Source organism: Amblyomma americanum, chromosome 1 (genome assembly GCF_052857255.1).
Source record: "Amblyomma americanum isolate KBUSLIRL-KWMA chromosome 1, ASM5285725v1, whole genome shotgun sequence".
Taxonomy (NCBI): Eukaryota; Metazoa; Arthropoda; class Arachnida; order Ixodida; family Ixodidae; genus Amblyomma; species Amblyomma americanum.
In genome coordinates this window covers 372133005-372145875 of record NC_135497.1, presented here as the reverse complement: position 1 = coordinate 372145875, position 12871 = coordinate 372133005, and the positions used below count along the sequence as shown (strand labels likewise).

General features: G+C 49.0%; 1 protein-coding gene across 1 annotated transcript in view; it reads left to right on the top strand.

Moving 5' to 3' along the window:
• The first annotated feature begins 335 nt into the window (after positions 1 to 335).
• Positions 336 to 12871, top strand: part of LOC144115656 (nose resistant to fluoxetine protein 6-like) — a 67570-nt gene continuing 55034 nt past the window's right edge. The window contains exon 1 of the mRNA XM_077650100.1: positions 336 to 1147. Coding sequence (XP_077506226.1) covers positions 679 to 1147 — 469 coding nt within the window. The 5' untranslated portion in view covers positions 336 to 678. The remainder of the gene's footprint in view (positions 1148 to 12871) is intronic.

The following is a 12871-nucleotide window of genomic DNA, read 5'->3' as shown; positions in this document are numbered from 1 at the left end:
GGACTAGTGCTCTCGCACTAAAAATCAGATGAAATAGGGGCGTTGCTATCGCCTTCCTACACCAGGCAGAAATTTCTGTCGAAAAGAACACCCAACAAACCATAGATGGGGACAATGAGACGCTCCTGTCTGCCCTAGCCTGGAGACAAAAAACGTTACGCCGGTCAGCAAAGGGACGACGACGCGGTCACACGCACCGTCGGTATGCGTCAGCTAGGTGTCCACACTAGCGGCAGAAGGCGGCAAGCTCGTCTGCGTGGCGTGGTGCGCGAACCCTCTCCGCCCCACCGCCTCTCCTAACGCCGCTCTCCTCCAGCGCCGGCGGCCACACCAGCAATCGCAGTGACGCCGCCACACGGCCGCCGCGTAGCGGGGAGGCCGCGGGGTTGCCGCCACTTTCTCTCTCGTCGGGAGCGCGCGAAGACCACCTTGACCAAGAAAAGCGTCGTCGCTGCTTTCCGCATCTCGGCCCCCGGGGGACAGTGCAGGAAAGAAGGGCGGCGAGGCGCCGCGCTTTTAAAAGCGCCGCCGCCGACGCCGCGACGTCCCATTTGAACGAGCTCTGCGCTGAGGAACGCACAGACAGCGCGCTTCACAAAGCACGTAGGCTACGGAGGAACCGCACCAAGCCGGGGCCGATGCCCGCGCGCTGCGGCATCTTGTCGTCGTCGATCCACGATGCGGTGTCTTAAGCACGGCCGTCGGAACAGGGGCGACACGTCTCTCGACGTCGCCGCTGCCTTCCCGGTCCTAGTGTTCCTCTTCGCCGCGCTAGCCGGATTCAATGGCGTGGCGGTGTGCGACGCGTCCCCTCCGCCGCCCACGACAGCCCAGGTGGCTGCAGCCACCCCCACAAGCGCCGGAAGTGATGCGGAAGTGGTGGACAGTGGTGCCGTGACGGAGCCCGCGATGCCGCGCGACGTCGCACGGTCAAAGGACGGTGATAACGAAAGTGCACCCTACGATGTTCAGGCCGACTGGGAACTGCTCGAGAGCAAGCTCTCGAGCGTCACCAACGGGGCACTGAACCAGTTGCTGCCGGAGTTGACTGCGCTGGTGGCGGGACTCGATCTGAACACGGACTGCTTCCTGTCTCTCTTGAGGGTCATTGGTGGATTGCGCAAGCTGAACTTGGAAAGCGTAAGAAGTAAGTAAGGGGCTCTGCCACGTGACACCTTTCCGATATGGCATGTTCGGCCGGAACCAGTGAAATCCGGGGTACAATCTTCTAGAAGGCTCTTCTAGAACACTGTACTTCGAGGAAACTCAGCGTCGCTGGCTCGGGACACACTACTCAGTCGAACTTTTCTGAGGCTGTTCAGCGTATGCCAGAGTGTAGATACGAGCAATATCTGTCCTTGCACAGTGATTTTCCACTCGCAAGCTCATCGCAGGCTGACGAGAGAACGGTTTCTTGCACAACTAAGCAGGATCATTCGTAGCCGGAAGCTCTGACGCAATGCAATGTTTCCAGCTGGTTCTTGGGCACGGTCCCCAGTATGCCCGGACTGTGGCCTGGCCCGGACCTTCTTGTGCGCCATGCCTTATAAGCGGGAAAACGTTGAAAGCCTTCTCTTGGTTCGATCATTGCCTTAGAACTGTGTGGACGTCAGAATAGGAATTACGCTGCCAAGCGCTGATGGTAATCCGTTGTGCTGTTTTTCTTCACGTTGTAAACCGCAAGCGTAGATAAATGAGTGAGCACCTTTCGTTGTGCAGTGCACCTGGAACACGATGCGGATCAATTTCGTTACGTGCAAAATGCCGTGTGTTTGGTTGGTTCTCTGTGATTTTTTGCAACCTGGGCAGAAGAAAGGGTGCGTAACAGTATGAACAAAAACACTACTACATTAATACTACTACTACTACTACTATTAGTAGTAGTACCATTACTACTAGTAGTAGTATTAGTAGTAGGAGTAGTGTCATTTCTACTCCACTACCACCACACCACATATATTACTGCTATTTTGTTTACTTCGCATATTTTCCGGACCCGAAACCATTACATAAAGTAGTAGTAAGAGACAAAATAAAACATTGTGCAATACTGGAAACATTTAAAAACAGCGGCATGTATAGTGTCTTTGAAATTTGTTGTCTGAATTATGATAGTCATGGGAGGAGGAAAGTAGTTCTGATCAGTGCTAGTTCTCGGAATAAAAGAAACCTTGTACATTTTAGTTCTTGAAAAGGGCATACAATCTTTATAAACATTAGACGGGGATAAGCAGGGGATTACATGTGTCAAGGGCCGGCAATAAGATTCTGAGCAAAGAGGCACTAGTACTAATAATATTAGTGTTGTTAATATTGATACTTCTACTGTAAAGATATTATATTAATCATAATAACTGTGTATATATAGACACTAAAAAGAAACAAAAGCTTTTGAGGCCCCAGAAAACGCGAAAACTAACATGCCAGAAACAAGCCTTACCATGCCTTGGTGCAGCTTGTGCTTCTTACAATACAATGAGTGGTGTTGCACCGAGAAAGCAACAAAGCAAGACCTCCCTTCTTTCTTCTTATCGTTAGCTGATTCAATGGAACGCCTCACGTTATCACACTTTCCGAATAATCCAAGAGGCAAATGCATTTTCATGTGCGTTTTCTTGGGGTAAATTGAAAAAATGGCGTGGTTTACTGCAACCTTCTCTATGTCACGTTGACAGGTCAAGGCGTCTATGTTAATTTTAAATGGTGTCCATATGAATGTGACTCGTAAAAGAGATGAAAAATTGTGGATGGCTACAAATCGCCCTTTGGCAGTTTGCAAAAGGTTCCTACCGGTTAGACTAAGTGCAATTGCGGCTGTTTAGGTCGAATCGCTTCCGGGAAATGTAACGTAGGGTGTTTGAGATTTCTAGTGAACGTGCTTGCTAGTGACATATGTCATCTGTGCGTCATGTGAGGCTATGTCACAAAAAAATGGCACTAGTTCTATATTACTGTCATCTGCCTCATTTGCTGGCTCTGTCAATAGCTATACTGCTTACGAAATTAAATGAAGGCTTAAGCCCCAGGAAAAGGCTCGCATTTTAGGAATCACTGCGTCACAGTTATGCTACAAGATAAAGCAACATGGGGATATTTTGTGAAGAGGCGCGCAACGTCATCTATTTGTCCAATCCTTTGTCATCCCGACTGCTGCTCACCTTCAGTCTTTATCTCCCAAATTCCAGCGATATTGAAACGCCGGCTAAATTCTCTGTTTCTTCATTAAAGAGTCTCTCTCTCTCTCTCAAACAAGGAAAACGTCGCGATGGAGTATAAGCGCCAGTGGCCGCATTAAAGTGCACTTTCTTCGATGGGCATTGAAATAGAGAGACGCATGCCTACAGAGGACTGGATGCCAGGTTTTATTGTAATTTGTCTTCTAGAATACATATTCTGTTATGTATTAGACTTGGTGCTCATCATTCAGCTTAACTGTAGCGCGATCCGAAATATACAAAGGAGACAACGCGGGGCTTTACGTGACGTACGCTTTTGCGGCGCATGTACGTACCTTGCTGCTGGTCGACCGGGTAAAACAAACAAACAAACAAGCAAACAAACAATCTGTATAGAATCTCCATTCCACATTGTTCTAACGCTCAAGGACGCCAGAGAAAGGTACATGACTACGTTGCAGCTAAAGAAAGCTAGCTGTTGGCTCACATTTCGTTAAAGTGCTTTTAACGCCTGTGTTTTATTCTGCCTAGGAGACAATTAAATTACGTTCCTTTAAAAAGAAAAAGAAAATATTTCTTTTGACTTACCTGATCTGCTGATACTCTAGGCTGTGTTGTTGCACGAAGTAGTGCTCTACACAGTGTGAAAAATCTCCTTGAACAAGTACGGCTTCGTGAAAATGACGTGTTATAAGAGAGTAGTTTCTACATGACACGGGAGCAGCTGGCTATGCACGTAGACGGAGAAAGACGAAAGTCATTGCAGAGAATCCTCTTTGCAGAAACCTTGCACTTGAGATGCACAACCGTACAGGCGAGGCTGCCCTAAGTTAATTTTCGCTGGGTAGACAGCGCTCGCGTATTCCTTCGATTACTACCATGAAATGCAGGGAGCCGGCGTTTAACGATTGCGAAGGTAGCTTTCAGATTAGTTTCGCATACCGTTACCGCGTTTGCTTTGAAGTCTACTTGCTAGTGGCCACGACGGCGTATGAATGGATCGCAGTGGCAGGGGGACATTGACAACGCTAGCCAGAATCCCTGGGCCGCTAATGAAGCGACTGCGCGCATAACACGACCTAACTGCGCTAACGCGCGACGTTTGGCAGCGCGTGGCGCAGTGCGCTTCCTTGGCGTCCGAGGAGGAACGGAGGCACGCGCTGTTACACACCGGGCGGCAGTGGGATAACCATGCGGGACCCCCAATCGGGCGATCTAGTTCACGTTCACGGAAAAGTGGAAGGGTCTTTATAGCGCTTCGAGCTTGGTCGGCGGCGGGCAGGCGTCTCCCCCCGTCGCCAGCGAACTTGTCCCATGACTTTCGCTCGGCAAGCACCTCGTCCGGCCAGCATTTCCTCCTTTCCTTTATAACGTCCGTTCTTTTCTTGATTTTCATTCTCCAAAAGGCTGCTCGACCGAAGCGGAGAGTGTAGTTTTCCAGAGTGTTCTTCCGAACCCGCTCGGCGCGCACGATGCGCATACCAAGCATCTCGTCGTGTTCTTCGCTCGCGCGCGCAGTGCTTCTCGCCCTGACCTCGAGCCTGAGTCGGCCTCGTTCATTTATAGGCTGCTTTATCCGCGCGCATTGAGATAGCGAGACGAACAAGAAAGTAAAAGCAATAAAGAGAAGAAGAAAACGACGGCCGATCGACATCTCAGTGCACAAATGGGTCCGAAAGAGGGAGAGGGAGAAAAAAAAAGAAAGCATGAGAATAGAACTGGGTCGGACGCCTGTGATCGCGCCACGTCGCAGGGTTTTTCTCCCGCTGTTTGGTATTTTTCTTGCTCGGTAACATCCTGTCGGAGGAAGCGGACGGATCGAGAGTTCCTATATATAGTGGCCGGCGCGTTATCTCTTGTCGCCGCTCCAGGTGAGGGCACTTTCTCTCGGCGCAAGCGGTGGGGCGGCTTCCCGTATTAGCGTCGACTTCGCCGCAGGTTTGAGGCGCTTCGCCGCTGCCTCCGCCCGCGCTGCAGCGGCGTTCTTGATAGATCTGGACTGTACACTGCCACCCCGGTTTCCTCCATATATTCGCCTGGGCGAGAGGGCTTTCTTTCTCCCCTCTCCGTCTAGGCGACGAGAGGATAGGAAAGCGAGGAAGTGGTGCTCGCAGACAACCACGGAGCAGCCTTTTCTCGAGCTCTCCCTCCGCCGCTGCTCCCTCTTCCTGTCCCCTCCTCCTGTGGTCGCCTTCCTTCCTGCGTGCCCGCAGAACGTGCGTGTGACGGATTTGGGCCGCACACGCTGCCGGCTCAGTTAGCAAACACGACCAGCAGCAGGCTGAGGAGGAAACATGCTTGTCGATAAGATGCCAATTAGCTCTCCCGCTGATAATAAAAAAAAAAGAGGAAATACCGGCGTAACTTCGACCAAATACGTTAGCCAGCCTCTGGAGACTCACGCAATTTTAGGCTGGCGCGTATAATACCGGTCAACGCCGCCTCCTCGGTGACCAACATTGCTCGATCGTTCTCGGCGGATGTGCTGGTCTTACGCAGTAAAAGGCGTCAAGATCTTCCTACCCTACCCACGATTACACCGTGTTGATAAACATTCATGTTTTCCGCTTTGCTGATATATATCGACGCTTCGTTAGGATGGTTTTTGGAATCGACGTGTTTGTCTAATAGCGGTTGCTGCTGTGCACAGTCACAGCGACCCTGTCCCGATACGGCGCCGTTATGTCCTGTTGGCGCGAACGTAATACATGTTATAGGTACGCATGACCGTGGGATGGGTTATCTGGAGTTATAACTCCCTATTGCCACAAACCCTAATCTTGCTTCAGTCGCTTGTGTTTATGGCAATAATTAAAAATCTTCACGGAATGAATCATCACACCTCATTGCATGACGAACCTCTTCTGTGCCCTCGACCTGAAACTGCCATTTACATGCTGTCTATTTGTGGATGCGGCATACGGATGGAGTTGAAGTCCCAATTCTAAATAAGCTATGACATTGCCAGTCTCACGGCGGCTTGTACCGTGTAGGCTTTGTCTGGCTAACGAAATGGCTTTTCGTATTGAAAAAAAAAAGAAGAGAAATGTGCGTTTCTCCAGTAACCTTGCAGGGCTGATATGACAGCTTAATGGTTGAAATGTTATATTGTGGCGCAGTATGCAAATCGGGATCTATCGGCAGGACAAAAGACACAAATATGTTCTGGGGAATCTGAACAGTTATGGCACCAAGACAATACTGTCGACTATTACGCATTTAATAAGCATTTTATAGCGTTGGGCTTATTCTCTTCCTTATTTCGCAACAACGGGCAGAAGGCGATCGTTTCGCGCATTTGAATTATTCAGAACCGAAACACACCGTGTAGCACGGCAGTAAACACTAATCAGTATTCGACTAGCGTCTGCGCCGTTATGTTCCGCAGCGTTGAACTTCGATCACCTCTGCCACAAGGTACTGACATTTAATCAGTGCATTTTTTATTCTAGTGATAACGCAAGTACTTTTTTTTTCTTGTCTAGAAAGCGGAGCTGTAAGGATTAGCCGCGTACATCTTAAGTCTGCAGCTGAGCTTCACCAACTTGACGCTACGCCCATACACTGTTACTCCTTGCGGAGGAAGCTGCTTTAATTGCCTACACAAAAAGCTTATCATAAGTCGAAAAGATAAGCCGGAGAATTTGATGCCACTGACTTGTTGAACAGAGTGAGATGTTAAAATGCTCATTTCATTTACTACGGCGATCGGTCAACGTAGTGATACAGCTTCCTTTCCTACCATAGCTGGGTGCACTGGCCGAACAGAAGAATAGTGAGCGTGAAGATCCAAGAACACAATTTGGAGTAACTGTGTCAAGCCGATGCTTCGGGCTAACTGACTGAATCAGTGAACGTCACTCAGAGAGGAGCCTGCAAGTGTTATCTGAGGGAAGATCTGCCAGATGACTGTTAAACTGAGCTGATCGGTCAGGTCATGTCCAACTGAGCTGCTTCTAGACCTCTTTGAGACGTCGCGGGCGTGCCTACCTCCATCCGTAACATATATGAACGTGCAGGCGCACGTGCAGCTACCTCATAGCAGTGAACGCAAAACGAATGCCACGCAAACTGCCTGAATCAAGCAAGGTTTAGGGGCTCTTCGCCGACAGTGGCGCTAGGACGCTTTTGATCGAAAACACAGAGGAGGCCCAAAAGGCTTCTGGTGAATTGGGGGTGTTCGTGGAAAGCGCAAGACTGGAGGAGCAAGAGGAGCATGCTAGCGACCTCCTCGAGAAAGCCGTTGACTAGCCGCCGCGGTGGCTCAGTGGTTACGGCGCTCGGCTGCTGACCCGAGAGACGCTGGTACGATCCCGGCCGCAGCGGTCGCATTTCGATGGAGGCGAAATGCTAGAGGCCCATCTACTGTGCGATGTCAGTGCACGTTAAAGAACCCCACGTGGTCGAAATTATCCGGAGCCTTCCACTACGGCGTCCCTCGTAGCCTGAGTCGCTTTGGGACGTTAAGCCCCGTAAAACAACCAGAAAGTCGTTCTCTTTAACCACTACCGTAAAGGAATGGGGCGCTTAACTTGCATACGCATATATGCGTGATCGCTATCGCCCTTCAAAGCGCGTTCGCGAAATGCGTGAATAGTAACCGTAATAGTGAACAAATGGCCTTCATGCTTGCGCTTTCTATAGATAACCGCGAGCGCTCATCGAAGGACGATCGCTGCCCCTGGCAGTGACGCGCTAATTGCGTGCCGCATTATCGAACACAATCGCAGACCATCTGTCACCCTGCTGCTCTATGCAGGAGCATGTTGACATGTCGGCGTTCTTTTAATTGGGCGTTAACGTAAGAGACCCTGGAAAAGAAGCGGATTTTTTGTATATTTCTGCTGCCGCTGTATGCACATGGCCGCCAATTGGGGACAACAGCAGCGTCCTTACAGTGGTTGGTGTGGGCCTCTGGTTCACAACGTTATCTTAATTAGGTTTTCTCTGCACGCACTACAAACCGTCCTGATATCCAAGCGGCTGCGGCGGATAAAAAATCGAGCGTGAAAAATGTTGGAACCGCATTGAAAGAGATTATTTTTGCAACATATAGTGTGTCGCACATGTGACCCTTTCATCTGTATTTATCTCCACCGAAGAAAATTGATAATTCGCTGAAGTTCCGTTTTGATAACGAAAAGAGCCTCGTCACTAAGCCAGAAAAACCTCTACCTGATTATGCACATTGCAAAAATCGGGTCATTGATTTTCGAATGAAAGAAACACCGAACATCTGCGCTAGAGGAAACACAAATTGAAATCGCGTTTCCCGAAACACGGTAGCGTTTTCAGCCGCGATTTCTTGATCAGACCCAAAAGCATCACTTGCCAAGTTTTGCGCACCGCGGTCGAATAGTTTACCGTAGTTGTTCAAATACCTTGGTTGTTCCACCAGTTTTCTCCTTGCCACGTGCCCCTAATTTACAGGTGAAAGTTTTTTTCCCGGAACATCGACTTAATTTAGGGGAGCCGACCTAAAAAGAAAGCTTTTTCTACTTGTCGACATAGTGCTCGATCTGTGCAAGCACTTCAAACGCGGAGCAAATGGTTGCGCGAGAGTCCTTGCACGTTTTACCAGCTCATACGAGCACGCATTTTGACACCGCTCTTTAAACAATGCAAATGTCTAAAACAATCACCAAATGAGGTGGGCACACCACACAACCGGGCCCCAAGAATCTCCACCACTCACTAAACGGGACCTGGCGAGCCAGCTCGGTTCATTGTTAGACCATTGCTAATGCTACCTTCTTCAGCGTGCCTCCCTCCCTTTGTGTGTGTGTGTGGGAGTAGTGGGTGGTTGCCAGGGAATGAACGACGAAGTAACTATCTCACTCACGGTGGACACCCGGACCGCGCTGTGAGAAATGAGACGAAGGAGAGGGAGAAACAAATAAGAGGGGACTGCGTGGCGGCGTGTTCTGTGCAAAATCCCGATGCTGCATGAGTTATGTGGGACGATGTAGTCAGTCACTGGACCGATTTAGACCAGCTGGGGCTCTTTTAGCATGCATCGCACAGCATACAGGCGTGCTTGAGCCTCGCCTCCGCGGAAATGCGGCCGCCGGGAGCGGGATTCGATCCTGCGACCTTGGGGCGAGATGCCCAGCGCTATATTTTCGGAGCCATCGCGGCGGGTTATTTGAAATCGATAGACGCGTGCTCAGCTCACCGATATGAGGGGTTGCGCCTGTCTTAGTCGCGCGCCGTGAGAACAGGATAGAAAAGAGGGGGAAGCGCTTTGAATGAGTCCGCAGCGAATGACCCGCAGCCGCTATGGAGCCTTGCGCGCAGACGTGAAACCTCATTCTTTTCTGGCAGAAGCCGTGCGTATTCACACGGACTGCCAAGTAGGCCCCTGGAGCCCTCGTCTTTTCTTAGTTTCTCTTTCGCGCTCGTTTGCTGCCTTGCATTTCCGAGCATGTCGCGTCAGGTGGCCTACATCGCTCGTTTCGGGTGGCATGCCGAAGCATAAACAGCTTCTCTTCTCAGCTTGAGCTTGACGTCGACGATAAAGTCGTTTCGGTTTAGTTTCTCTAGAAGCTAATTCGAAGAAGAATGTAGGTGGGATTTGTGACCTTGGACTGCAAGCACGCGAGAAATTAACCTGTATTCAAAAAAATAATTTGTTTTTCAACCTCAAATATGTGACATTTGTATTCTGTCGGTGCACTCTTCGGTGGGCTCGGAACATGAAGGCTAACAAAAAAGTAGAGCGCAGCTGGCTGCATACAGTTAGAGGGCAGCCAGGAATGAACAACAGTCCCGATTTTATGATATGCTTGCGGAAGTCATGAGGAGGCCATGGACTTGGGAGAAGAGAAGAGACAACCTTGGTTGTATTGGTGCGATGGGCAGAAATCCAAGGGAAGCAAAAGTCCAGTCAGGAGTGGCGAAGAGTTCAGTGGGGAATGAAAGGAAAAAAATTTTGTGCCAAATATTGTGCGGCCACACCGGTCGCACCACTGCAGGCTGATCGAAAATCAGTGAGAGGCGCATTTTTCCCACACTGAACTTATCCTTGCTGATGTGACCCTCAAGTAGTTTTTTTTTAATTCTGGGGGTTCACTTGAATTCATGACTAACCATCACACGAATGCTCGAATGCGGAAGGGGTTTCGCCTTGCTGTGGCAGAACAGCCGCGTTATCTAAAATCCCAACAACCTTACGCGGTCTCGTGGCCGCTTTTTGCCGCCGTCTTTGGCAACCTCTTACACCAAAGTGTGTGCGTGTCAACACAGGCTCAGATACACACACGTTTTATTTTTCTAACTTCATGCGTAAAAAAAAAACGTACGGGTTTTACTTTTAAAAGGTTGGTTTATGGAAGTTTAACGTCCCAAAGAAACTCAGGCTATGAGAGACGCCGTAGTGGAGGGCTCCAGAAATTTCGACCACCTGGAGTTCTTTAACGTGCGCTGACATCGCACAGCACACGGGCCTCTAGAATTTCACCTCCATCGAAATTTAACCGCTGCGGCCGGGATCGAACCCGCGTCTTTCGGGCCAGCAGCCGAGCGCCATAACCACTCAGCCACCGCGGCGGGCTTTTTACTTTTAAAAGCCGTAAGAAATACGTCAGCTCGGTCCGTGACGGTAGATTTCATGCTATGGCGGACATTATACCCACGATAGAGTGAGGATTAATTACCTATTATTCACTAAATGCCACATTTAATTTTTGTTTTTATGGCGCAAAAGTATATCGCGAATTCGAGGCTATCAACATCAAAACGGAGGCCAGGTTTTCAAATTCGTGTATCGGCTTTGGGGCTCGAGATATTCGGCGTGCATTAATGCGTGCTCGAGAAACGAGACGGTGCCGAAAGAGAACGTGCGAGCCGTACCTGGAATATATACACATTTAATTTTACACCTCAGGGATACATGTAATGGATGAAGTGACGTTACTTTGCAGCGTACAAGCACTAGCGATCTATTCATCAATGTATCGAAGACCAATTATCTGAACAGCAATGTGTTACTATTCGGTTTTGTTGGGCATTATTCCGTTTTTTTTTGTTTCGTTTATTTGCGCAAATTGGAGCGCACAAATTATACGCTGATTTCGCTTCTCAAGAAAATGCAAATCACAGATGCGAGTTTCCGTTGTTACTTTAACCAACCGGCCATACAGCGTCGATGTAACCAGCTCCAGTGTGCTGTCACGCACAACACTGACGTCAGATTCGTAATTTGCACGGGCCTCTCAGGTCTACAATATGACTATGCTCCTTGTGCAGATCTCATGTTTGGCTTCGGCTTCGGTACGTTTCGCGAACATAAATTCACGATTAACGTCGGGAACCATGGCGCGGAAAGACTTCGTTTCCTTGCTGCCTGGAGGCGCGGCCTAACATTGAGGACACAGCACACCCTTCACTCTGTCACTGCATGCTTATGCTATCAGGAAGGAAATAAAGCTTTTTCGTGATTTCCGCGTTCGAAACACTTCTGATCGCACCTGCGGCTTTAGTGGTAGGAATGTGGGGATATACAGGGTGTTTTACCTAAGGTTTTCTGCAATTAAAAAGATACTTTTTGAGTTAAAAAGCGCTTTTTCCGGCATAGCAATGTCAGTGGTGTAGCACATCACATTAGAGCTAATACGTGCTAACTTGCAGGATGGTTAACTAATAATGAACTTGGTTAATGCGGCGAGTTCGGCGTGTTGGTACATGGTTTTCTGGAAAAGCAGCGCTGAACAGACGAGGACAGAGACGAGGCGAGAGCGCCCGTCCTTGTCGCCTCGTCTCTGTCCTCGTCTGTTCAGCGCTGCTTTTCCAGAAAACTAATAATGAATGGTTAATTTTTTACTAATACTGTTAGGCTCCTTAGTTATTGGCACACGTGTAGCCCACCTTAAGGAACATCCAGATCAGTTTTTATAATTTCGAAAAAGCGGTGTCTGTCGGCGCTGTGGCCCAACAAATTTTGGCATTTCGACGAGTTACGTCAACTGGAGAGGTTGCTTTGCCTGTAAGCTTCTCGAAGGCGCTTGTCTTTTCGAGCGATGTAGCCAGAATTTGTTAGGCCACAGCTCGGAGGGTAGCGGGGTTTTCGAAATTCTAAAAACTTTTACGGATATTAATTACGGTGGACTACACGCCTCTCAATAATTAAGGAGCCTAAGAGTAATAGTTAAGAAGTTTACTGCTCAAAATTAGTTAACAGCCGGCTAATTAGCACGTATTAGTTGTAATCTGGTACATCATACCTCTGACAATTATATGCCGAAAATAGCGCTCTTTTAACTCAAAAAGACTTTAAATTGCAGAAAGTCTTAGTTAAAACACCCTGTATATCCACCACGTTCAGCTCGCAGTCTACAATTTTGCTTCAATGCTACACACGCCGCAACTATCTTGCTTATACTCCTCTCTTGTTTCTCTTAAGTATCCATTCACCAGCTTGCATAAACTTATTGCCTTCAGCGACATCGAGGCAGACGCCTGCACGCCGTATTTGGCAGCAGTCGGCTTTAGCCTGCCTGTGAGTGTGGACTCTGGACATGCGTGCGTGCGTGTGCGCTTGTGTGCGTGCGTGCGTTCGTGCGCGCGTGCGTCGGCTCATAGAAGCGCTTATTTAAAATGCATCTGCTTGAAGCCAAGAGAGATTTAATATTCTTTGGGATCCTGCCAGACACTGCGTCAACCTAAATTAGTCCTAAATTAGTGGGACGCAAAAATCA